This window comes from Dermacentor albipictus, chromosome 3 (genome assembly GCF_038994185.2).
Source record: "Dermacentor albipictus isolate Rhodes 1998 colony chromosome 3, USDA_Dalb.pri_finalv2, whole genome shotgun sequence".
Taxonomy (NCBI): Eukaryota; Metazoa; Arthropoda; class Arachnida; order Ixodida; family Ixodidae; genus Dermacentor; species Dermacentor albipictus.
The window spans coordinates 69817494-69844787 of record NC_091823.1 but is presented as its reverse complement, the minus strand read 5'-3'; the positions used below and the strand labels follow the sequence as shown (position 1 = coordinate 69844787).

The following is a 27294-nucleotide window of genomic DNA, read 5'->3' as shown; positions in this document are numbered from 1 at the left end:
CTACACACTCTTGTACTCAAGAAATTTTCGGAAATCCGAATGTGTTAAAGTAAGACCTATCTGATCCCACATCCTGACGTTTGCTGCGAAAAAAACCCTATGAATGGGTTGCCCTCAGCATGACCTGTAATTGTATCGAACCCAACGAAGACAAAGTTACGCACGCAAAACACATCGAAAACCAGCAAGCGCTTAAGGGTCCGAATTCACACAGTTTGGGTTCGTAAGTGTTCTTTTCATTGGCTTGCTGTATTCGATAATATGTCCATCATTCCGATTGGCTGGTATGGGCACTTACGAAACAGTTCTAGAGTAAGAACATTTTTGGGACTACAGACCCAAATGTGCAGGCTACACCCCCCTACATCCCCCACCTCCGCCAATACATAAACCTCCAAGGGGATAAGTGCCATGGAATGAGGAGCAAGCAAACGTCCTTCAGCCCTGGTGTTAGCAATGTGGCAGGCATCCTTCGAAAAAATTAGATAATTAACTAAGAAGCGTACGACCTTTCCAATCGTTATACCTTCGCACATTTTGTTTTTTCTAACGAGCGTATCTTTACTAAAAGCAGTAAAATATCTCTTTGCGATCCTATATTAAACATCTATATTTTTTTTTATTTCGAACCAATTCAAATGCTAAACTTAAGCGATGGACACACAAGTCTGAGTTTACCCGTAAATTGCGAGTTGAGTTGCAAGTTGAGCGCTTGTCTTCACTTCTTCTCTTGTGTATGCGTCTTTTATGGCTAGTTTCCTGTTCGTCCCCAACTATGTACCAACTCGCCCGACAAGAAACTCTGCTGAACATCACTTGTATACGAACGCTAAGGAGGGTTTTAAAGACGCGCAGACAAAACGAATATACGCGCAGCGATGCCCTTTCATACAAAGGCATAGAATGCGGATATTAACTGGAGGGCAAATTACCTGCATTAAATCTTGTCTATCCTATTTATGCATTCTACATGCCGTTCAACTGGTTTAAACATCCGTTCTATCGCTTGACCTATACCAACCCGTGCGTCCGCAGGGGATGTGTCGCCAGGTACCACGCACGTTTAATATTTTTTCGTTCTGCGCTCAGGGACAGCTCCAGCGCCAAGCAGTTGTCTGCTCTAGATCGACATGGCTGACGCTGATACCATAGCAACGGGCTCTCGATTAATAAAACCAAACACATCGCGACGTCCGTGCCCAGGCACGCGACGTTCGGCTCGGCTTATTTTGTCGCGCCAGACTCATACAGTCAGGCAATCGATGTGGCATCTTCAATTTAAAATATCGATTTGCTAGAATTACGGGCCGTCCATCTGCGGAAGGACGTAATAACAAATGTAGGTCGTAGCTCAGTCATCGGGTACAGCAGCTGTCGTCTTATAATTGTACAATATCGCGAGTTCGTTGCGCTGCAGGTACACGCTGGTCGTTCTTTACGCTACTGACGAATGTCTGCAAAACATTTGCGCACCACCATCCATGCCAGAAAAATGAACTTGCTAAGAACAACTATGCCGCCAATACCAGCACCCTCTCCGTCGCCGTCTGCGATATGTCCAGACTTGTGCGTAACGAATTACGTGCAATTAAATACTTGTAATCAGATACAATTCTTGTTAATTTTGTAATTTATGGATTACTTTGTTTATTCAGTAACGCTAACTGTAATTCATTTACTTTTTTTTCAGTAACCAAATGCATGTCACCGGATAGTTTATTGACGATACAAGCTACGGCAAGCGACGCAGCTTTGGTAACCCGTGTGTGTGTGTGCAGTGACTTTTAAAGAGAATGGAAGAGATAAGTGCAGTGCCGTAACTGTCTCTCAGAGGAGGACACCTCAATAGCACTGCAGAGGGAAAGAGGAGTGGGGAGAAAAATATCAGGGAGAGAAGGAAAAGAAGGCGGAAAAAAATTTGGCGAAAGCTGCATGCAGCAGGATGCCCGAGATCGCGCCACGCAGCTGCCTCACGAATGCGCATGCTCAGACAGGCAAACTAGGGACTCAGCATTTGTCTCCTCATCTCAACGCGCCACCACGTGCTGGCCGTTGAATTGAATAGGCAATGTCTCGATAGTGAAGGCCACTTATAGGAGGGTAATGCCAGGAAATCACATACGGGCGATATTTTTTCAGTTTTCATTGGCGCAGGCGGGAGTGCCTTCTCATCGTCTAAGCAGCAATGAAGCGCTGCGCTTCATAGAACATCCAGGTGTTGAGCAACCGCAATATTGCGCGCCAGATCCCTATGAGTTACAACACCGGCCTACACCTCTAGCGCGCTCATCGAACCAACTGGCTAACCTCCCTCTCTTTTCCTACTCGACCAAGTTTTCATTGTCGCTGCCGGAGCCTTCACAACCAGAATGATAGAGGTTGACCCACGAACTCTATTAAATAGCAGTTGTTAGTGGCCGTAAACAATGAAAGAAGGGCTGCGAGAGATGCGCTAAAGGGACAGGCCAGCTCGTTCTATTTGCTTAGCCTTAATAAAGGTTCAGAGGCCAGTAACGTGGAAAGTAGACGATCACTGCTGAGTAGTTCCTAAATTATTTTCGTGGGGCAGTAATAGGTAACTCATCAATTACAATTTTCAACGGCGTAATTGGAACTGTAATCCGTCATATTTTCTGTAATGTGTACAAGTCTGGATATGTCGGGAACCATCGAGATTAAATGTCAAATAAACCAAACTCTGGTTATCCTCGACGTTACGCTACTACTGGTGACCCACGAAAGTCGGTTACGTAAATACTAAGGCAAAATGATATTCGTATGGGAAAAGAAAGACAATACCAGCAGCTACAACACACCTGGTTTGAAGCTACTTACACGAAGCTTTGCTTAAATGTATAAGGTGTGCTGATTGTGCTAGTTTTTGTGATATTGTAATGTCAGCGCAAATTCATACCGAAGGCCTTTCCCCGAACATCACTACTCACGTGACAAGTTCTCCAAAGGCCGCCCCATCTGCATCTGCTCGGGTGCGCGCTCATGTGCTCTCGCTCACCAGTACTACGAAATGTAACACGCGGCAATCATCTATGTGAGCTAGTTGGCGCTGGCACGCTCGAAATGCATGTGCAATTGTGGCCGAACGGTTAGAGTATCCGACCGCTGTGCTGGGGGACCGAGGTTCGATCTCACCATCGGGCACATGGTTCATTTTTCTTTTAAGTATGAGCTATTCGACAAGATAGCAGAAGCACCCAGCAGCCGTGCTCAGGGAAATCCGGCAGGGCTTACAAAGAAAGCTTCTCTTTGAAGGTGTGGGACTTGAAAAACCCGAAACTGCTCGCTGGGTGATTAGGCACGAGACACGCTGACTATACCGCGTGTGCCGAGCGGGCCTGCGGCTTTCTCTTGCTTTCTCTATCTTTCTCTCCTTCTCTCAGCTCTTCTCTTGCCCCCTACGTAATGCGGCGGCGGTGGTCGAGAATTGATCCCACGACTTTGTGTTCAGCAACGCAGCGCCGTAGTGACTGAGCTGAGGCTGCGGGCAGGCGTACGAGTTAAGTGCGTGCATTCGTTTTTTTGGGAAGTGCTGGCAAAGCACGCCCCCATACCTTGGAAGCAAGCAGCTCTTTCCTTCTTTGTTCTGCTCGGTCACCTCCATAGTCACGTGGGCTCTGTCGCCGAACTCTGACACGACGGAGATGTTGGCGCGGACCTCAGTATTGAAGAACTCCCTTCCCACCACCTTGACGATGCCAAGCACAATGGGGTGTAGACCTGCATGTAGAAGTGGGTGTAAAAAACAGGGCGCAATCGATTTTCTTGCAGATGTACAGCTTAGCTATATTGAATACAACGTACTCTATCGACTGCTCCTCCTTTGTCACTAATTTGCTAGCTGATTTTCACAGCGAACGCTTCCGAGAAAAGAATAATTATGCAGATCCAATATAACTTTTGGAATCTATGTGAAGCGAAGTTTTCGTGACGCAAGTTTTGCAACATCTGCTGTGAGACGCGAGAACCCTCGCCACGCTACCAATTTTATCTGCGTGATCACAGATTACCTTCTCTGCGGGATCAGCCCACTTTCCCTCAAGTCATTTACGGGATCAGCCCAGCTTACTATGGCACCTTCTCCAAGATCAGGTCACGTTACTCGGCGAGAAGACGGCCAAGGCGATGCACCGAAGCCCGGGAAAAAGGCATGTATAAAGCTTTGCCTTAGTGAAGGAATTTAGTGCTTGAAGGCGTATATTTATTACAGTGATATTGTCTGGGTACCGTTTGTAACTGTATTGCATAATTCGGAAGAGAACAGATCCGGGCACCCGCACGTCTTTAGGGCCGGCACAGATGGGGCTACATATAAGCCTATTTGTTGTATGAGCGCTCCCCGATGCGTGAGAAGTTCGGAAAGACAGCAGTCGAAAACAGCCACTACCCGGAAAGTCCGACAGTATTAGAAAGCTTCGCTTTATTATTTATGCAGCGTCTTACAGCTCGTAGCTGCCACATGGCATCCTGAAGAACGACCAAGACGTTAGTGAGAGCTAGTAATGCTAGCCTTGCAACAGGCAGGTATGCAGGATTTTTTTTTTCGGGGTAGGCGGGCGGGGGCATCCCCAGGTAACTTTTCTGTGCAAATTAGGGGAGGGAGGGGGGTACCTTTACCAGTAGAAATGTAAATAATCACCATCATTCGCCATAAAGACGCGTAAACTCTCAAAAGACATATGAAATAAGGTGTATCTCACTGACATATAGCTGTGAGATACACCTCTCTTTTGCTTGACAAACAAGGAACCACATGAAATGTACTCGCGCGAATTTCGAGGGTACATGCCTGTCTTACAATATACCTGACATGCTACTCCAGATGTGGTACGCTGAAAGGCTGTTTAGCACTGTATAGGTACGTTGTTCGATATATAATGCTTGTTATACTAATATTTTTTGTTACTGCGCTTTCCAATATTATGGTGACACACATAATCGCATTTTTCGTGGCAAGTCGACAGCGCGAGATCAATAGCACGTCGGCTGAATTGCCATAGCTTTTCCAAACGTATTTCTGGGCTGCTATAAACGGCCCAATTTGTTACATCAGGTCCATCTTGCATTTATGAGTATTCTTCTTCGCACTGTGTTTCAGTCATTGATGCAGCTTCTGCATTTATTAATTGAATCCATGACCATCCTCTTCCGTGAAACAAGGTCAATGCCAGCACGAAGAGAAAGTATAGTTTCGGGTATCGTGAAAACAGTGGTGCGTTAATAGTAAAGATATTAATATATTTTATATTCACGCCACGCAGCATTCGACACTTAAACACTGAGGAACGTGCACCTTTTCTGTCACTGTAGTAGTGTAGCAATATTTGGCCGCTGGGGCCAGGTGTTACGCGGAAAGAGGGTGCCCGCATGCCCGGGTAGGTGGATGCCAGGTGATCGTGCAAGTTGTCCAGGTTCGTCAAAAAGTCAGCCATGTTGGAGCCTAGGACACGCAGAATGTGGTCGTAGCCGTGCTGCTGGCAAAAGTAGAGGAAGTGCTCTCCGAATGCTTCCAGGCACGTGTCAAGGTCCAGTCCTGCAGGTTACAAAGGTTTACTGTTTGTTTCCGAGGACGCGTCTTTCTAAATTATCTCAAGCATAATTAAAGCGTTGAACATCGTCATTGCCGGCATATCCAGGTCAACTATAAGGAAATAAAGATATAGAAGCACCTGACAAAGCGCCGACCCTTTACGTTCAGTAAACAGGTTATCTAAACCATAATTTAGAGCCATAATAGATAACCATAATTAGGTTAATTTAGAGCCATAATTTAGAGCCATAATAGATAACCATAATTTAGGTTATCTAATCCATAATTTAGAGCTCCATAATATTCAGTACCTCACTATACTTGGCCCCCATTAAAATCGTCTTTTCCTAGCACATGTCCATCTTCACCCCGGGACTCTTACGTCAACGCTGGAACACATGCGCGCCTGCTGCTGGCGTACACCATCGTAGGTACGCGTCCGAAAACATTTTCCAATAATATAGAGGCCCCGCCTTGAATGTAGAAACGCGTTCGAGATTGTTATCACCACTAAGTGAAGTAATCATTACTCACCGAGCACCTCGCAGGCTGCTGCCACCAGTTTCAGCGTCATGTCGTCCGTGTACACCTTGTGCATCAGAAATGAGGCGCCGTGCATCGCAATTCCTGACTTCTTTCTGCGTGGGACATGGAGAGAGAGAGAGAGAGAGAGAGAGAGAGCTAGTAAGTGAATCCAGGGGAAGTTTCTATGGCGGAACAGTAAACAAGCTACTCCAGGTAGATATGATGAAAAATGGAACGATGCGCACAGTGCCCGCCACGGATACACAACTTACACAAAACATACCACAACACTCAACAACCTAGAGTATCCCATTTATGACCAGTCTCTTTACATAAGTTTAAGAGCGGCTTCGTTGACACACACGCATTGTAAGCCCATCGGCCAAGTGCGTGTCGTAGCTCAAAGCGTAAAAGTCTGGGATGAATATTCAGTGCCGGTATACGAGCCGTTCTTTCTAATGTGAAATAGCCTCCAAGTACAGCCTCTAATTGAGCGACCATGTCCTCCCGTACGTTGCATGCAGAATTGCCTGCATGATAGTCAACCCTCGATGGTTGTGACCTCCAAAGCCGTGCATACTGCTTTGGAGGTCACACTAGTAAGTTCGCCTAGAATTGTAGCCAAAGAAAGAGGACCGCAGAGGCACATGCTACAAAATTGGCAAACAGCATGAAACGCGTTTCCGGGGTGTCTCACGGTGGCGTCCAGCGCTATAGCTTTAGGCCGTCAAATGCACACACTGTAATAAGGGACTGAAACCAGCGGACCGTGTAATGTTAATGCAATGACGCGAAAAAGACAAGCACACAAAAACACGTGAAATGTGCACAACAAGCGGTTTAGGTTAAAGACAGCGTGGAACGCTGTCCTGTTGCGACAAGAACGTGAGTGTGGCGTAATATGCACAAAACAAAAGTAGCTAAAGACCAAAAACACGCCCCAAACACGTTCTGCGTGGCAACTGCTACAGAGTTCTCCATTTCATGGAACACAGGATCAATATACTTCCTCGAAAAGCACGACTGCGCCATAATGTGCATCGAACATGCCAACGGGTTTAAATCTACCTCATTTAGGGAACATGTTATCTAGTCACTTCATAAATTCTTGATACCTTCCGTGGAAGTGGAGCTGCAAAAATAAGCGTGCTTCGAGCTGTAAACAAGCGGTGCGAGCATAAATGCGAATCATTTTAAAAACAAGCGCATTCAGATGCTTATCGTCACTTTCTTATTGCTGCTGTTGAATAGGAGGTGCCAAAATACTGACTTAAAACAAACAGCATCTCTCTCCCTTTCTTCATTCTTTAACTGAAAGGAAAGAGCCGAACCGTTTAGGTTCGGCTCTCACACAAGCCACGATGCCAGCGATACGAATATGGGCATCATGGAAATTATTTTTTTTTGTATAATATATAAGCAGTAGCAAAACCAACAGATTTGTTAGCGCCTCCTAATAAGACGTTGGTGGTAGACGCGCACAGCATTGTTGCAAAAGAAACTCACAGAAGCAGTTTCCACGTCTCCGCTCCAAACTTCTTGGTCACGAGATCCTCCAAGGCGCAGTGGATGAATCCGTACTGCAGAAACACGCAATCACATGTTCCTTGTGATTGATTCCATTTTCGCAGGTTCCCGCAGTGATCAAAACACAAAATAAGTTAGCTTTTTATACAACTTCCAAGGGGCCGCACAAACTCCCTAAAGCACTCTCTCAAACAAGAAAATTGGGAAATGCTAGTTTTTCCTTCCATGGAGGAACAAGGATTATTCTCACATGGGAGGTCATTGCTCATACCTTCACACGTAGGAATCGTCGGAAATGAAGAGGCTGATCGACTGGCTTCAACTTGCACCCATAAGAACTGTGACTGGCCAAAAATATTGTGCAAGCTTGATATGATGCTCGTCTGCTGACTCGTCGCCACCTACTCAAGTAGCATCCAGACCAGCGCGTCTCCAATGGAACGTTCCCGCCCCGTGTTCGCGGTCGAGGATTGCCTCGCCGCGCTAGAGCGCAACTGCTCAAGCTGAGGGTTCGCTGCGTGAACGTGCACGAACGTTTATACAGACAAGGACGTGTGACCAGTTCATCGTGTACGCCTTGTGGCATGCTGCGAGACACTTCAGCCCCTAATATTTGAGTGTCCCGCTTTCAGTGCGCAGCGCACGTCGCTAGTGAGAGACTATCATCTTCTTGGCCTGCGGTGTACGACACTCAAGGAATGTTTGTACCCCAGTGGTTGTGTGTCTAAACGTGATCAGGCTCATCGCGCTCGTACGTTTTTAGCGTTAATTAACTTAGGTTCACGTTTGTATCATCGAAAGTATTCAGGATTCTGTAGTAGCGTTACCTTCAATGACCGGCCCTATGGTGTGTGATCTGTACTGTGTGTTCTACTTTTATGCGAAGCATACTAGCCGCACAACCACGCTCTTCCTTGCTGCGCCGCGCGCGGCCACGTAGCTACCATATGACGTCATAACAGCTGCAAAAGCGGAGTTCCTTGCGGCCGCGTAGCTACATAGCCGGGTCTCAGCTCGTGCGCTCGCCTGCATGAGTTGTTTCTTCGTCTAGCCGAACCAAATATAGCCAAGCAACAGCAGTTCACCAGGCTAAACAGTGGTTCAACAACTAAAATAAAGGCTAGTATGCTTCGCATCCTGGGCTTAACCTTAGCTAAGCCACAGCCATTTTTTATTCTTCAGATTTCTCCTGTTGCTCTTTCTTTCCTGTTTCCTCCCCTCCTTCCTATATTCCATTTCTGTGTTGGTGTCACCTCCCTTCTGAAGAATAGGCAGGCGTTGTGCCCCTCCCGGTGGCAGTTGCCAGCCTGCTCCTCGCTTTCCCTTTCCTTAGAATTGTATATATCTGTTCAAAACAAATAATAATAATAATAATAATAATAATAATAATAATAATAATAATAATAATAATAATAATAATAATAATAATACGTTAATACGAAGAACAGGCAGGAAAAGTCGGGAGAAAATGAACAAGACACAGGTAATGGCGCTATTCAATGAGTTCTTCTATATGACTAGCAGAAAAAAATATATGTTTGTTAGAACGGCGCCACATTGTCATGCATAACTAACCAATACGATGAACATCGCATCTGCAATACCACCCACCCTTCGCGATGCGACGAAGCGGGCTTCCAGAAATTTCGATTTACATCTACGAGCAGAGAAATCAAGGTACGCGAATGTTCTCGTATTTTCCGCGACCCCGAGTCAGCTGCATATATGCATATAATGAGCTGAATAACAGTGCCTACAGCATCACATCAAGAACTATAGCAAAGCTGCCTAACTGTGCAGCCGGCGCAAAGCGGCACTCAATTTCTGTTTTTTCCTTCTTAAAAGAGGCGCAGCCCATAAGGATGCCTTGTATGACCTTGACGAAATCCTAGACCCTGCACAAGGGACTATCCACAATGCCGATACGAACACAGTAGGCTCTACAGTAAACAGTGACACAGTAAAGTTGTGTTCAAGGAAGAAAGAAAATGGGATCATGGACTCAACAGTCATGCACGCCGAGAGTTGGAAGGTGACTGCTGCACTTTTCGAGGACGTCTGGGAAGTGTGACCGTCTTTTACTACGCGGTCAACGCAGTTGCGTGTGTGCTCGCATCACTTGTTATTTATTTCCTTCTCCCTTTCCTTTTTCTTCCCGTTTTTTCCTTCCCAGTGTAGGCTAGTAAACCAGGCGCAATCTGACTAACCACCGTGCGTTTCCATTTTCTTTCTCTCTCTCGATCTAACCACAGTGGCGTCAAATCATTGCGCATTAGCGTTTTATTTTTTCCTTGGTTTATGATTTTCGCCTGTCGGTCCATCCGTCTCTCAGTCTGAGTGCAATCATCGCACTGCGGTCCTCAAATCCGGCAATCAAACCAGATACCTTGCAGTCAGCGACTAACGAACGTGACCGCTAAGCCACTGGGGCTTAAGAGGAAGGTTTAGATCGGGCCCAACTCCGATGCCGCCAATTCGAATACATGTAAAAAGCAAAAATGCTTTTTACATGTATTGACTAATTAAATAAGTAGTAAATAACTAATACAAATAAATAAATAAATAAGTAGCTGTGAAATATATAAATAAATATATAAATATATAGGAGGGCCATCGGCAGTGCAAGTAGTGGATGCATATCACAGAAATGAGAACAAAATCCTGCGCCGTTTAATAACTGGTCCCCCTTTTTCCAACCAGCATTACAGCCGGGTGGAGGGAGGCCACCTGAAGCAGAACATTTATTTCTACGCCACCCCCCCCCCTCCGAAAAAAAAGGAGAGAAAGGGGGAAAATAAAAGAAACGCCAACTGTCAAGTGGCGTTCGGCGCTCGCATAAGTGCCCAGATTCGAGTGCGCGGAAGCAACCCAGCCGCACTCACAGTTGTTCTTGCGGCACAGTGACTCAAAACTAAGCAGCAACAACCGCCAGGGGTATAAGAACTAGCGATAGCGTTCCATAGCAAACGCACTGCCAGTCGTTTCTGAGGGCAATTTCGGATTAGTAGTACCAGCAGGTTCCGTGTGTGCGCACTATATGGGTGCGGCCAAGAGAGAGAGAGAGAGAGAAAAGGGTAGAAAAGGCAGGGAGGTCGACCAGAGCAGTATCCGGTTTGCTACCCTACACTGGGGGTGGGGGAAAGGGGAATATAAAGAGGTAGAAAGGGAGAGAGCAAAGCTTTTTCGTATACGAAGCGGCTGTTCCTTACCGGCGCAGTAGTGCGTCACGCGCAGTCGAGGTTTCATCTCGTCTCGTCTCGTCTTCAGCCGGTGCGGCTCGGTGATAGCGTCTCTGATGGATGAAGATGGATGGCTCAGTGGTCTTCCGACGCGGCCGGTGCAGATAGGGAGGTTATGCCAAGCGACAGGCACATTTTGGTCGGACTTAGATCATGACATGCCCGAATTTTTTCCTAGAGTAAGGGTGCGTTCGCAGCGCCGTGTTTCCCTGTAAATGGAACGCGTAAAGGAACGCGCTTGCTTCTCCTTGTAATTTATTACAGTGAAGCTGTTAGCCTCTCGTTGGTCGGCACTTTTCGCGTTCCTGTCCGTGGGCAAAAATGTGGGCCGATCGCGAAGGTAGTGCAATACCGGGCCGACCCGCTACGGAGGTGAAGCAGGCTTCAAGCGTTCAGCAAAGTGAAGCGGAAACGAGCGCATGTACTTTGAAATCACGCATATAAAATACAGAGCAGCATTTGTTTCAATAAAAAACAAGCAGAAAACAAACATCCAAACCATAGAATTTATGATGAGGCGCTCCTGATAACAATGCGAAGCAGCTAGCACTCCCCGCGTACGTTTCCCGGTGAAGATTACTGTTGTGCGATCTGCCACCGTGACGGCAGCTTGCGACGTGGCGAGTGACGTCACTAGCCTTTCGTATATGAAAGAACCAGCCTAGCAACTGATTGTTCTTGCAGCAACGCTATGGGTATGCGACGCATAGTTAGGGCTACCGAGGAGCAACGTGATTACGAGGAGCGCCAAAGGAAAAATAAACGGCAGTACGACCAGCGACGGCGCGTTGTCAACATTACCATTAATTCCATTTTACCACTGCTCTAAATTACCCTTACTAACATTACTCTATAGCAATAAAGAAGAGAAAGAGAGATATAATGAAAGAGAAATCATCGTAGTGCAGAGTGTATCGTAGTGCAGAGCTTGTCAGCATACGCGGCACTTCTAATAATAAGAGAAAACTGTTCGGTCACGTGACGTGAAGCTCGGTTCCCTCAAACACCACAAGATGGTGTTGCCTTTGGTGTTTCAAGAGATGTGAAGTGGCAGGGGGTAAAAAAAAGACAGACATGTAAGAAGCATTTATAGATTAACGGCAAATGCGAACAATAAAAAAACATGACTGGTAGCAGCTGTCTTATGAACTGGTTATATCGGAGATCAAAATAAAGAATTTATTGCATTTGCCAGAAGTGATATTATTACGGCGAGAAAATTGAGCCGGACAATTTTAGTGGAAGATATGAATGCGTACGGAGTATCTCTACGGATGGTGTTGTATCTGTCCAAGGAACCGATCCTTGTACTACTTAGTTAACAGAACGAGAAGAAACCAACCGAGGGGCCCAATTTTTATTGAATGATATCATGAGAAGCCACCGAGCAAAGACGCCAACGACAACATAGGGGAAATAACTTGTACTTACTAATTGAAATAAAGAAATTAAAAATTAATGGTAGTGAAAGTGGATGAAAGAAACAACTTTCCGCAGGTGGGGAACAATCCCACGTCTTCGAATTACGCGTGCGATGCTGAAAGAACCGATGTCATGGACAGGTAACGTGGCAATACGGAAATGCGCAGCCATGTATCGACTATGCCTTATTCTCAGAGACTGTGGATGAAAGACTAGACCAAATGCTGACAGTTATAGAAAATCAGATAGCCTGGGTAGTGATCATAGAGGTAGAACCTTAAACTTTGCGAGAAATACCTGCGGATGACAGAAAGCAACAGCAGCAGAATACTTAAAAATGAATGAAAAGTAAACAGCACAGATCGCAAAATGCAGAGCCTAAAATAGAGACTTTTCCTGCAGCAGTCTAGGATTACAAGGAACTCGTAAACTACATGCAGCAAGCGATGAAACAAGTACGGCTAAATGTTGTTGAGTGAAAAGACAAAAACCAATTGAGTGGTGGAACATATAAATGAAGCAACCTGTACAGGAGCGTAAGCAGGAGTCTTGGGATTACAACGCTTTCACGCGAGAGGAAGCCGTAGTATGGTGGAAGCTACACACACACGCACGCACATACACATCCTCATTTGAGTTTCTACCCCGCCATACACCATGCGCTGTATTCTTATAAATACCCCAACTGCGATAAATGCACCAAGCGGCGCGGGCATACGCAAGCACACGACAGCTCACAATCATAATCTATCCAACCACATGGCGATGTGAGGAAGCACTCGGCTTGATGGCCTTCTTAAGCTCGTCGACTGAGCGTGAAGAGCAGGTAAGAACGATGGAATCCTGTACTGAGCGGATCACCCACTGCCGAGCCCAGAAGCTGCCAACGCTCGCGTGCTGTTCTGGATAAAGTTGATCCTCCCTATATGTCTAGAGATCTCGGAGATGGAACAAGTACCGGGAAGAGAAAAGGATGGCGAGTGAACTAGCGCAAGAGAAAAATTTAATGCACAATTTAAATTTGGCGGCACGACATTCGGAAAAATTATAAAGGTGAACCAAAAAGATTTTCAAATTACTGCAAACTCTGTCGTGGTTCCTTTTTTTTTTCGTTTTGCATAAGAGGTAATAGAGAGATTTGGAGGCCACAGATTCTCAATTCGGTAAGCATTCCCAAACAAGGAGTGAAGTTTTAGCAACTCTCGAATAGACGAATGTTCCACTGAAAAACAGAATTTGGCAAAAGAAAGACGTGCATCACAATCGCAGCTTCGCGGAATATTGATGCATTAAGATTGAAACTCTGCGACACTTCTTTTTGACATGCCGCGGGTTCATTATTCAAAGGAAAAAATTTCTGAAAGAACCCTTTGAAAACCTTGGCTTGAATTTGCCTCTTCCAGTAATTCTTTCCTTTGAGGCTGCCGTACTGGGTTACAGTCACAGGAACGTTTGTGAAGCCCTTTGCATCTTTCTGCGTGAGACAAAAAGAACTGCATGCTAAAATTCTTCATAATATTTATTATTATTGGAAAACGTTCTTATTTAACACTTAGATATGTGATCATTCATATATATAACAGTAGATACTTTAAATACAATTTACAAGATACTTATTTCATCTTACCTTACTTTTTGAGTGAATAAACTTTATTTCGGAGACCAAGCTGTTGCGCGAGGGTGGGCGGACCTTACTTTATTAAAAAAAGTGGTAACAGAACTTTTCATTTCCCGATTCATTACCGGTCCCCCGAGAGTGGGTTGGGCCATTTCACTAGCCAACAAGAATAAGAACAATCATGGAGAGTGGTGTGCTTCAGACAGCTGGCCTGTACGATATGTCTGCAAAACTTCAGTGTCTCTTCAATTACGTGCACATGTTTTGCTTGCCTTGTTTTACATTTTATCTTCGCATTTATTCTTCATCAGTGCGAGGAAGCGAGCCAGATATTGCAGCGTGATTAACTTCTCAGCTTATCACTTCGTTTACCTCGAGTCCTCTCTGTGTTCACCTTACATGGGACACTAAAGTAAGAGGTCACAGGCCACCGTTTCATTTGAAGACGAAAATTAGCCCAAATTCCCTACATATTCAGTGGGGACCAAAACTAGCTGTGGTAAGCTGAGAGGACCTCACTCATCAGTTCCTACATGTAAACTATATTTAGACACTGTTGTAGTGAGCTCTACAGCAAATTTTCCGTAAGGATTGAAAGTAGCGCCTATAGTCCAATGAGTACAAAAATCATCAAGTCCTGCGATATGCATTATTTGAAAAGACCGTGCTGCAACTCTACCTCACCGCTACAATATCAGAAGGTAATTTCAATTCATATGTGTTTATAAATGTTGCTGTTTATTGATGCCAACTTCTTTTTTTCCTGGCGCTAATCAGACCCTGCGTAGCAACTTTGGCTTCGTTTACTCGAAGAAGCCGCTGGTGAAACGATGTGCTGGCTTAGTGCTTTGCTCACTCAACTTATCTTGTTTTACGTTTTGTACTTTCTGAAGGAAGCGAGCAGGAAAGGCGATTGGCCAAGGCGCCGCGAGATTCGAACAGCAGGGCAACGATATCTTCTGCACAGTGCAAGTAGGAGTTGTTTCGTAAACAAAAAAAAATGAAATCCTTCGCAAGGCTCTATCTAAAAGGCTTGCGGTGTTTTAGGTAGCCGAAAATGAACTAAGCACGTCTGAATAAGTAGCCAAACATTAGATGGTGATGTCATAAAAGTTATCACCAATATACTGCGCACACACAGTCTAAGAATGGAATATGCAATATGAACACCAAAGTCCCCAAAAGTTGCCCAGTTCATTTGCGAATAGAACAGAAATCCATGGAGTCGAGTTTATGCTTAAAGGCTTTTTCCAGCTCGCATACTGTCACAAGTAATTTTTTAACGCGTGCTTATGCCTAAGTTTGCTGCCGTTAAAGATGTTTAAAACGTGCATGTGGTAGTTTATTGCTAAATGTGTTCTCATTTTTTGCGCCAATCTTTTGTCGTATACGCGGCTGAATATAAGGGAAGGTATAGGTGGCAGCATGGAATAACAGCGCGGAAAGCAAAATTAGCAGTAACAAGTACGATATGAAGTTCGGCGATGGGATCTTTATTGCACCCCAACTAACCAAAAGCATTTCTTTTTCAATCTATCACAGCCTGAACCACTCATATCATACCGACAATACAGAAAGAATAGTATTAAGTGTACGAAAGATTAAAGCTAGTATTGTGTTTATATATGTCAGCACTAATAATAATGTGCGGGGGGAGGGGAAGTGCAAATGGGGGTAAGATTTACAATAAACAACTACAAAGCATGCGTCCTTAGAAGTACATATTCCTGACCAAAATGCTGTGAATTCATGGTATAGTATAGATATACAAATGGGGACGCAAGCGGAGTAAACATAAATGTCACACAATTCAAGGAATCAGATATTCATAATATTGAAAAAGTTGTCACGAACACATAGAGCCAAGCAAAGCTGGTATGTCTAAACATGACAAACTGCAAGCACGAACTGTTTAAATCAGGAACAGTTTCAGACTAACGTGATCCAACCAACCCCTTTCAATTTCTTTGAGCAAATAAGAAGTGACTTGAAAATGAAACAAATATCCAACGGCCGTAAACCACCATGTTAGAATATACATTCAACGAAGGGATATCACAAACAAACAAAAAAGACAATCAGAAAGCATTCGTGCGGCATTAGAACTCTTGGAAAACACGATGTAGTGATTGAGGACATTGGAGCACAATGAAACTACATTTAACGTCGTGTGTGCACGTATATGGTGACGCGTACCTGATAGCTATTGTTCCAATTAATATTTATAGACGATCGTGCTTCATGTCTCCAGGTTGCGATGCTTCATGTCTACCCATGTGCTCCATAATTTGAATTGAAGCCTAGCAAAAAATGTCTGAATATTTTGGGAAATCGGGGGCGATCCACATCTCTCCAGACGAGCCGATGAGCCCTTATAGACTCCACTATAGCCGGCATAAAGTGAACTAAAAAAGAAAGAGAAAAGCTTCCTTTCCAGTGCGATATACACTTGTGAACGAAAAAAAAAAGATTATTTGCATTATACAATCAACCATTTCATGCGCAGGTAATATTTCTGCTTACAAGCGATGATGACAACAGCAAGCGAGCGCACTCTGGATTCGTTAAGTACGAAGAGTGTTTTATACGGCTGCTGAAATCATGAAGTTCATGTCGTCTAAGTGCACATAGTTGCAAGACCACTTAGTTGTAATATCTGATCCATCTTAACTGATTTTCCTAGATGTTCTTTTTCTTCGGAACCATCCCGGTGAACCTTAAGATCAAAAACATCTTGTTCTACTCTCAGCTTTTTCTACCATCCCAGCATTTGCGATTTTCGTCTTTACATTTCGCAACCCACGACATCATTCATTGTTTTGACTACCCCGCACGCCCTCTCAAGCTGTCCCGTAGCTGTAGAATTTACTGCCGGATCCAATGACGTTGAGCAGAGCAGGCTTTTAGGGAAAAGCTCGCGTATACTACCGTCATCAGAGTGCGCGTCACAGCTCGGGGTTCAGCGAAAGTTTATTAGCATTACCTTTTGCACTCATTCATATCTCCATGAGCATTCGCAGTCGTTATCGGTGCCGAACGAGAAGGGAAGTTACACGAGGCGAGCAGAAGAGGGGAAGTTCATTCGATCAATGCTTTCCAAGAGTGACGATTACAGCTGAATCGAGAACAGCACGCGTTCTCACAGGCGTTTGTCCCCGATCATTTTCGGGCCCCAGCGGGAGCAACAGGCCCCGCTTTCTGACGTCGGCGCATAGTAAGACAAACGGCGCCCAGAAAAGGGCGCGCGATATAGCGTAGAGATGAGGACGATGCAGTGAAAAACGAAAGGTAAAAATGAAAAGAGGCAGGAGGTGTGTGAGATGGTGGTGTGCTATTGAGCAGCACCGCTCTACCACCATACATCAAGGTCCATTCTTTCACCTCGCCTGCACCGTCTTCGCAGACACCTCTTCCGCCTTCCTGTAGCCCTCTGCACTCCGAACGCACGCAGACACACGCACCCACACGCACTCCCGCACGAACATACGCGCTGATTCAGCGTGTGGATGCCGGCTAGCCGTCAGCAAAACGTGGCGACGGGTATAAGAAACCATTGTTTTCTCGTTAAGACATTCCTTCGCGCTCTTGCACTTTGTCCGGGAAACCGGCACGTTTGGTGCGCGGAGCGCTTCACCGGTAGCGCGCGCACAAACTTCCTCTCCGTCGTCCAAGGGCGTTATCTGTGACGCGCAGTGGGTGCTTCCGCGTTCTGCTGCTTGGCTGGTGCCACTATCACTGAGGCTTTATTTTATTTTGCCCGACACTTCTACTCCGAGGTTAAGATGATGGTGGGTAAATGTTACCTCGAGCAGTGAACAAGAGGCATTGCGGTTCTTCAGGGAGCTTCACTGTCGGAAAGCAGGCACCGAATTGGCTCTCAGGTGACAATGGCATGACAAAAGAGTTCGTTTAGCGCTTCGACAAATAAAAGCTCACCGTCCTTGTCTTCGAAAGATCACTATGTTAAAGAAGCTGTAGTCCGGTATATACAATCTCAAGACGGCCTAAGTTCCTCTCAGTCAAAACCGCTGGCTACGGCGCCTATAGTTTCAAAACTGTTTAAATGTAGTCACAGCGTGATTGGTTCATCATGCTCCGCCAGTGTAAGCAACTTCACGGCCGCTGCGAACATACTTGTGTAGCGATCTTAGACAATATCATAGCAATAATCGTGTGTTAACGATAGCAGTCTTATAATACTAATATGTGTTCATGTTTGTTTTCTTCATTTTTGGTCATATTTATATATTTATTCTTGAAAGGGTGAGCTAAACGAGTGATTGTGTAAAGAATACCGACCGGATACGTGTGACGCACACGTCTTTGTTCTCTGATTCATTGTTAATTTCAAGCTCCTTTACTAGAATTATTCAATGATCACTTGCCCAGTTCCCCATTATTCCTAAATTATTACATTTTTTTGTTCTATTATTATTAAGGCTACAAAAACCGGCTTCCCTTTCGAGGTGCTGCACTGTTTTGATTTTATTGTATTGCAGAATACATCGCGCCCGAGCCCTTATGCCTTTCCCCTGTAGAGCGTGCAGCACTGCACAAACACAAATCTTGCCAGTGAGCCTCCTTTACACCCTACACCGGTGGACTAATTCTTGGTGGGCTTTGTTTATGAAGTTCCATGATATTTCCCACCGTAAAAAAAATAAAGTCACGTTTACCTCTATTTCAAAAATATCTATAGTTTTCAGACATGGTGTTGCGAATTTTCATCCAACGCATCTTTATTTTGCGGAAAACCTTCCTCCCTGCAGAAATCGCCTCTAACAGTAGAAAGTGATGCAATATTATAAACTCAGCACCTGTTTTCCATTTCTGATTGCTTTCTTGCCTTAAAACTCTCAGCTAAAAATTTTTTCCTAATTTTCTTTCTTTCTTTCTTCCTGTCTGTCTGTCTGTCTGTCTGTCTGTCTGTCTGTCTGTCTGTCTGTCTGTCTGTCTGTCTGTCTGTCTGTCTGTCTGTCTGTCTGTCTGTCTGTCTGTCTGTCTGTCTGTCTTTCTTTCTTTCTTTCTTTCTCAAATTCGAAATACAGGCAATGCTGTCACCTGCAACGATGCGTGTTTTGGACAGACCAATGCACTTCTGAATAACCTTTACGTGTATGGCATTCCTGTGTGCCGCGTGCTTGCTTGGACATTGTTTTCTATTATGCACTTTTATTTGCGAAAAGACCTTCTCTCTCTCGTTTTCCTTCTTATTGTGTCATTGTAATTTCCCGCTGTAAGTGTTCCCCACGGACATTGCCCAGATCACACGCGTTTTTCCTTCTTTTCTTTCTTCGTAAGCGAAGAAATCGTGGCTTTTCGCCGCAAGCGCTGCGTGAGGCACAAGAAAAGCACTAAGGGTCCTCCACTGGCTTCTTGCTCTTATTGATCGCATCGTACTTCTTACGGCGGGGGTCGATCGCTGCTAGTTCTTGCGATGTCGAGACCAGCGTTTCGTGGTCACGCTGCTTAGCGACAGCTAATATCATGCTTGCTACCAGGCAGTAACGTCCGGCGTCCTGTTACTGATAAGTCTACGCTTCTTCTCTTCGCGCGCTGCACCGAATCGGTGTTTTTATCGCGGCTTCTTTTAACCACACTTTTACCGTACTCATCTTTGTTGCTTTTGTCTCATTTTTTTAAGGTGCTACGAAGCGAATGTTTTTATCGTATTGCTTCATTGGCCTACACATTTGATTCCGAATAATACTGAACTTGAGGTGGGAATCCATGCCCGGCGAGTGTCTAGTACCTTGCACAAACAGTGAGTTTGGGGATCTGCGGATAGCAAATTTCACCCTCGAATGACCGGCAAGCACACAAAGAGCCACTTCCTTGGAGGTCCACGTTAAAAAAAAATCCAGTTAACGTTTTATGCCAGTGGTGTCACGAATGGTTAAATGTATCTCTTTCTTTTTTACCTTAATCGCTCATTTCTTCCCTATCGTAATTCTTATACAGCTGGAGGCTTCACAAGCGAGGGCGCTATTTCGCCCATTGGTGAGCGATGGCGAGGATGTTTTTTTTTTCTTACCATGTTCTTATAGAACGACAGTGTCTATTTTCCTGTCTTGTGACAACACCATGTTGCAGCAGGAAACAACACGCCTCCACCGTCATATAGTCGAAGTAGATACTGTCCTCTTATATCCTAATGCCCATATCCGAAGCCTAGATATACCGTTTATATCTGCACCCACTGCAACTCTGCCCACCCGCACATACTTCTTTAGAAGCCAAAATCTTATTAGCTGACTTCACACGGGCATGGCGTATCTGGCATGTGGTTACCCCGCAACCACTTCCAGAAAACAACTGTCGCTTCGCACATCCAGAGTATCGTAGCGAGTCACAACACGTATGAAAACAGAGGTCTCAATGAGACGAGAAGCGACAATTAGTAGCATAGTATGTAAAGTTAACGGTACGGGCGCAATTAGCGCCAATAAAGTAGAAAATAACCACATCGCAGTACACCCCAATAACACTTGCACTACAGTATACACAGACATCTTGAAACAAGGCCTCCACGTGGCACACTTTTGGGCAATGAAACGAGTTCGCTTGGACTAAGCAGTGCTCGCGCGAGGAAATTGTGTCTGGTAGGCAACTTCGATGGTGCCCACAACAAGCGCGAATTCGTCGCAGAGTAATCAAAATAACGGTACGAGCGTAATTAGCGCCAATATAGTCGGAAATTAACCGCGTTTCACCACAGGCTGTGCTATCTCCGGGATCGACCCAGCTGGCCTCCTGGTAAAAAAAACAAAAGGTCAACCGAGTGACGACGCTCTGAGAATAAGGTCGACGTAATTGCCAGGAAAATACGATACGAATAATGTACGAAATGAGTGAATATTGAGCGTAAAGAAGAGAAAGAAAGAGACAGAATGGAGACATATAATCAGCATTTATTAATCGAATAATCTGAACCGCCATACACGTCAACGTTGTCTTCTTTAGCGTCTACGCTTGGTTGACCATTTAATTTTTTTTATGCGAATCATTAGATGCCTACTCACGCCGTGGCCCGGTGGTGGCCGTTCTGTCAGCCTCAAAAGAACCACTTAGTTGTGCCCAGAGTTGCTAAAAAGGGCCTAATATATTTAATATATACGTCATGAAGAATGCAATAGGAAAATTTCACATTCCAAAGAGCACTCTTTAATTTTCTAGAACGAATTAAAACATTTGAGCATAGCGGAAAACGGGCTTTAGCTGAGTAGTATGCGCCCTGGGAGCCAGATACGAGCGCCAAAGCATGTCGTAAGTGTTCCCAGTGTGCCAAAGCGTATTTAGCGGATATTGAGGGTCGTGAGGTCACCTATAGACGGGCCTGTGCCATCTCATTGCCAAGGTCACACCGGCGCGACAGTCTCGAAGGCAGCAGGTGGTGGCACTACGCATGCGCAAATGGTGTCACGTGATAGGCGCGGTACCGTGCTACGTGTAGAGGTAATTTGTGCAGCGAGAAAGATGTGCGGCTGAGGAGGTAGAGCGTTGCGCTGAAGCCGCTCAGTAAGCCGGCGAGCAAAAAAGCGGCATTACGCAAGTCTTAGCGACGAGCACAAGCTTCACCCAGTTACGAAAATTTCGGTTAGGGTTTTTCAGCCCTGCCTTTTTTTAAATTTTAGATTACTGCATGGGCATCTATCATTCCATAGTGATTACATTCCTTAAGTATTCGTGCACTCGCTCAGAGGTACGGCTGTAAAACGGGAATGCAAAAGCTCGAAACAACTCTGACTCTGTGCAGTGCCTTCTGTGCGCGACGTGATGGTCTGCATCACGACAAATGTTCCCCGAGGTTGTTTAAGGACATCCCTATGCTTTCAAGAGTCTCATATGTAGTAACATTTCCCACGTAGTGTAGGTTACGCTATAACGGCAAGACGTGGGAGTAGTCGCTGCCCCTGAATCTGCCAGATCGAGGGAGAAAACGCTTTTTACAAGCTGCGCCGAAATTTTATTGGGTTTGTTACCACGCAACGAAGATGACCATACCTAAGGCTCCACGAAAAGAAATGAGCTGGAAAAAATGAATTGCGATGAGGAGCACCTCGTCTGAAACTGACGGCTCCTGCGCTGGACTGTGAAAAAGCTGAGTAGCCCACCGTCGCCGCGCTCTTTGTGATGAAGTGATGGAGGATACATGATGTCCGAAAAAAATAAAAGTTTAACTCACACACACACCTTCCGTCGAAGCCATTGCAAGACATTTGTGATCATTACTATAGAATAACTTTCGAACTTCACCACTCAAGCACAGAAACTACAATATGCGTCAGTGCCTTTTTTGATGGCCCTCAGCTGGTACTGTTGTGCCACCCAGAATTCAGTTGACCCAGATCAAATCAAACGATACGGCGCGGCTATGAGATATCATCAGTCTTCGTAGTGGGAATGTTTATTTTTTACCCCATAAAGAAGCTTCTCAATGTTACATATATTTTTGACGATTATGGTCGGCAAAAACATGGTGAGAGTATGACAAAGGTGAAGCAGAAAGCGCGAGCCATCAGTTCTATCATATCTCTTTCCTTCAATACTATGCCACTTCTCTGCATTTTTTTTATTTTACGCTATAGTATTAGACACTGCAATATTAAGCGTGCGCTCAATGCCGCACCCAAGCAAAGCGACGCCGTAACGAAATTCGGCCTTAGATTAAAAGCTGGGCTCGGCACTTGTCTCTGCATACAAGAAATGGTCAAAGGCATTCTTTGAAATCTCTCCACCAACCACTAGCAAAGAATGCAAATTCACTGGGTCATCAGACATGACGGTTGAGCGAAACGAAAATTTGCACCAAATGAACTCGGAGTAAAGTTTCCTGCTTTTGGGCTCCGAAGTGATGTTGAATATACATTAGATAAATTGTTTTGTCTTTCATATTTTTGTTGTAGTTGCTGTTGACCATTAAGCAAACGCGATGTACAAGAGGACGAAGTTGCTGAACAGGAATTACGAAATCAATTCCACTGTTGTTTATATTTTTGCTTATACGCTGTGCAGGAGGTGCCTCCTCCTGTATAATGTTCCCTTGTACTGTATCTTGTCTATTAATAATAAAACCTCATTCAACATTCAACGGCTATGAAGTAATATTTGAGAGGTTCTTTTTTTAAAACAATGAATCGTTGACAAAAAACTAAATAATGGTCTACGCTATCATCGGCCCCTCAAAAAGAGCGCCAGAACACTCCGGTGTAAGTAAAAATTTAGAGCCGCTATGCGGATGGCCTAGCGTGTGGCGGCGATCCAAGCATCCTCGTTTGGCAGCGTTTGCTGATCAAGAGGTGAAACAGGCACTAAAAACTCCGGAAGAATGTTGGAGACGAAACAAAACATTCACGCCGCATCTTTGGCCCCTACATAAAACCTAGAGGACAGAAAGTGCGCCGGCAACGTCTCCTTTTGCTAGCTGTCTGGTGCCTCGCTTTCAGCGAGCTGCAACTCAATCTGATTTCCGCTCGGCGGTCAAGCGCGGTCTTGCGCTGCTGCAGCGGCAATTCTAGTTTTTCACTCTGCTTAGATCTCCACAGTTTGAACTTTGCATGGAAGAGCCATACGCACGGCGTGCTTCGAGACCACCACAATTTTAATTTAGAGACACGAAGTCTTATTACGGGGAATGCAACGCGAAATGCGGCTTGCGTGTCATCGCACCGCGAACTCCTTTCATTCTAATGAATATTCTGCTCTTCTCGCAATTCCTGAAGGCACATTCCTTGAAAACCCGCTATGGGACGCCGGCAAGAAAACCCTCGGTTGGGCAAGATCAGGCGTTGTTCCGTTGAAAGCCACAGAAGGGCTTGTATGAGACAACGCTCAGCTGCGCAAGAGACCCTGCGTTGTCTTGCACCACGAAGCATGTAAGGAGCTTGCCAAAGCAATGCATTAGCACGTCCTGCCGATGCCGACGTGAGCAGGAATGCGGTCGTCTCTCAAACGTCGATCGAGAGAATGACCCTTGGGCATACCAACCCCCCTTGGGAATTACGCGTTCCGTGGAAAGACGCGATCCTGTGGTTGGTGCCGAGATTGACATGGTGTTTTTGCGTGGCGTCAGCGTTGTCGTCCCACCACCCTGCTTCGTGAACGACGAAAATAACTTCTTCAATCACATATTATAATGAGCTGTCAACCAATATGTCAAAGCTACATAATGTCATCTGAAGTTGTTGCGGGCACCATTTCAAAAAGAAACTATAGAAGTGGTGTGACAATGTTGTGTTGGTTTTCCAATTACCGTTTATTACAGAGCAAGCAAATTTCAACTTGGTGTTCAATCATTTGTGCCACTGTTTTTCCGTAGAAGTATTTGGTTAGATGTTCCGAACCACACGCACAAGATAATTATTCACTAAAGGCGTTCCGAAGAAGAAAAAGTTATTCCGTTGCCATTCCCGATGCAATGCGCATGTCGGACATCCTTTCAAGCACGTTATTGCATTTAGTAAAGTAGCCATTTGGAGCAATTATCTGCAGTCTGAAGAGAATTGAAGTCACAGTGGATAAGCAGAGAGTTCAATTGACGGGCAGCTTAATGTCGGTGTTTTTTTTTATTCTCATTAGTGGCCAAAATTGTGAAAAACAAGGCGTGCACATATGTACGCACCATGATTAAAGAGTATGACTTAACGCAACGCGAATCTACCCTCATTTATTCCTGCGATATTTTATCGCACTCGTCCGACGTCGCTGGGCCTTTAATTCAGTGAGGAGTTTCGATACATTCCAGTTTGTGGCTACAGCAGCAACGTTCGCATGTAAGCTCCGTGTTTCTTTGTGTTTCCTTTTTTTTATGCTTGATCCTTTCGTCTCAGCGCTCTCAATTTCCAATAGGACACACTCCCCTCAAATGTGCTTTCGGAATGAGAAACTTTTCTTAGGCTTAGTACGTCATTCCCCGAGCGTTTCTTGTATTTCCAAGTTGTCTCGCGGGAATTCAACTTCTTCCAACCACGTATGTTTATCCGGTGAAATACGACGAGCGCGCGCACGTATTCTTTTGCATTGTGCGCGCTTCGTGGGCGCAAAGTTCGGCAGACTTGTGAAAACATTGTCGCGGTAGTACGACCAAGACTCGAACGCAGAGGTGCACCCGGAGGCGCCTCCACTAATGTTGAAGCCACAGAGTCATAAGAAGGAAACGTATGATTGCCATCGCGTTTATTGCTACGTGCGCTTCGACGGTAAGAACATTACTTTGGTCTTATGTTTATTTGGGGCACTGAATAGCGAGACACCCGTAAATTATCTCCAGTGAGCCTCTCGCACTGACGAAAATTTCTTAAACCTGATCATGCCGTCACATCATCTAGAGCACCATACTGCACCAGATGGCCACCACTGTAACAAACGAAACTCACGTAACTGCTCAAGCTTCGGTTTTAGCTGCCGTATGTCTTTATCAAACTCGAATGCATGATTTTAAGAGAGCAATCACTGCATCTTTCGCACCACCACTCTCGTCACGATTGATTGATTGATTGATTGATTGATTGATTGATTGATTGATTGATTGATTGATTGATTGATTGATTGATTGATTGATTGATTGATTGATTGATTGATTGATTGATTGATTGATTGATTGATTGATTGATCGATCGATCGATCGATCGATTGGAAGTATAAACACCGGCAACTGCTTTGCGATGGGCTTCCCGCAAACAATGAATTGTTGAATGTTTAAAGAAAACTAAAGAAACTAATTTTTATAGTTTCACGTGCCAAAACTACGATATCATGATGAGGCACAAGACATGAAGTGAAATTTATGCCCCTTACAGCCTAATAATTTCCTGTCTAGGCGGGAAACACACTTCGCGGACGCGGTTACATACCCACGCCTACTAAGACCAAACCAAAGGTGTTGTTCCTCCATGCAAAATTACTCAGTGCGACGATGTTCAAAATATAGCGCACAACTTTACAAACGTCAGCTGGCACCCATCACAAATGCTGTTTACATACCTTTGCGCCGGGCTTCTTCGGTGTCATTAAAAGCTAGCTAAGGCTAAACTAGTCATGTTACCCCACTGACTTTTTGCTACAGACCTGCTTATTCCGAGGACAGCCAATAGCCATGAAACCACGCTCTTCGAACGCCACGCCAGCGCGAAATGCCTCCGCATAGTTCCTTATTTTACATTGCTCCACCATTTGTCATTGACAGTGGCTTGGCATTTTAATATCATTTGTTGTTTCTTGCTTCTCCTGAACTTTCTCATTTCTTTTTCCTTTCACATTCCCTTGCTTCTACGACGCACGCAAGCGCTCGGCATCGATCAAATGCGCCTGCGAGGTACGTAAATATGGAGATGGAATTCAACATTCAAAGTGCACTTATGTTCAAAAACGTTCTTTTTCTTGTTTCTTTCCCTCGACACCGATCCGCTTGTGGTCAAACTCTGACGGCTTGACTTCGCCTTCACGCCAATCTTTAGTTCTCACGTCGGATTCCTTCATTTTCGGTTCCTTGTGGCTTCTTACTTTTTCCGGCTATTTTCCACTATCTGCAGTTCCTCTCCACTGTTCAGCAAACCAAATGTACACTGCAATCAGGTCGCATCACTCATGAGCCTTGACGACGGCTTACGTGCTGGACTACTGGCCATATACGTTCACATCAATCTCTTTTTACTTTTTGCACCACAGATAAGTTGCCCAGAAAGTTGAACGTAACTTCTGTCATTTCCCGTCTTCATTCCCGCCGCCCCTTTCTGGTAGACCTCTTCTTTCCACTATAAAGTTTTTCAGATCGCTCGTGTTTTGCATTCCTCTATTTGCTGTGCTTCCAACCCCAAAGAACTCCTGACAGGTCTGCATGACGTCAATACGAGGGATCAATTTGCATACTTCAGCATTCATGCACACACACGCACGTGTATGCAAATCACACGCAAGCTTGTATACATACATACATACATACATACATACATACATACATACATACATACATACATACATACATACATACATACATACATACATACACACACATACATACATACATACATACATACATACATACATACATACATACATACATACATACATACATACATACATACATACATACATACATACATACATACATACATACATACATACATACATACATACATACATACATACATACATACATACATACATACATACATACATACATACATACATACATACATACATACATACATACATACATACATACATACATACATACATACATACATACATACATACATACATACATACATACATACATACATACATACATACATACATACATACATACATACATACATACATACATACATACATACATACATACATACATACGCGCATGTATATTTGTGTGCGCGCATATGCACTTATGGGCACGTGTATAGAAACTCCCTCACGACGGG

At 44.7% G+C, this 27294-nt stretch overlaps 2 protein-coding genes across 2 annotated transcripts in view; one reads left to right on the top strand and one right to left on the bottom strand.

The window, feature by feature from the left end:
- Positions 1 to 27294, top strand: part of LOC139057709 (uncharacterized) — a 531286-nt gene that overhangs the window by 406438 nt on the left and 97554 nt on the right. The window lies entirely within an intron of this gene.
- Positions 1 to 27294, bottom strand: part of LOC135914320 (guanylate cyclase soluble subunit beta-1-like) — a 112513-nt gene that overhangs the window by 50305 nt on the left and 34914 nt on the right. The window contains exons 2-5 of the mRNA XM_070535576.1: positions 7577 to 7650; positions 6080 to 6183; positions 5309 to 5548; positions 3570 to 3735 (exon numbers count right to left, since the gene is read on the bottom strand). Coding sequence (XP_070391677.1) covers positions 3570 to 3735; positions 5309 to 5548; positions 6080 to 6183; positions 7577 to 7650 — 584 coding nt within the window. The remainder of the gene's footprint in view (positions 1 to 3569; positions 3736 to 5308; positions 5549 to 6079; positions 6184 to 7576; positions 7651 to 27294) is intronic.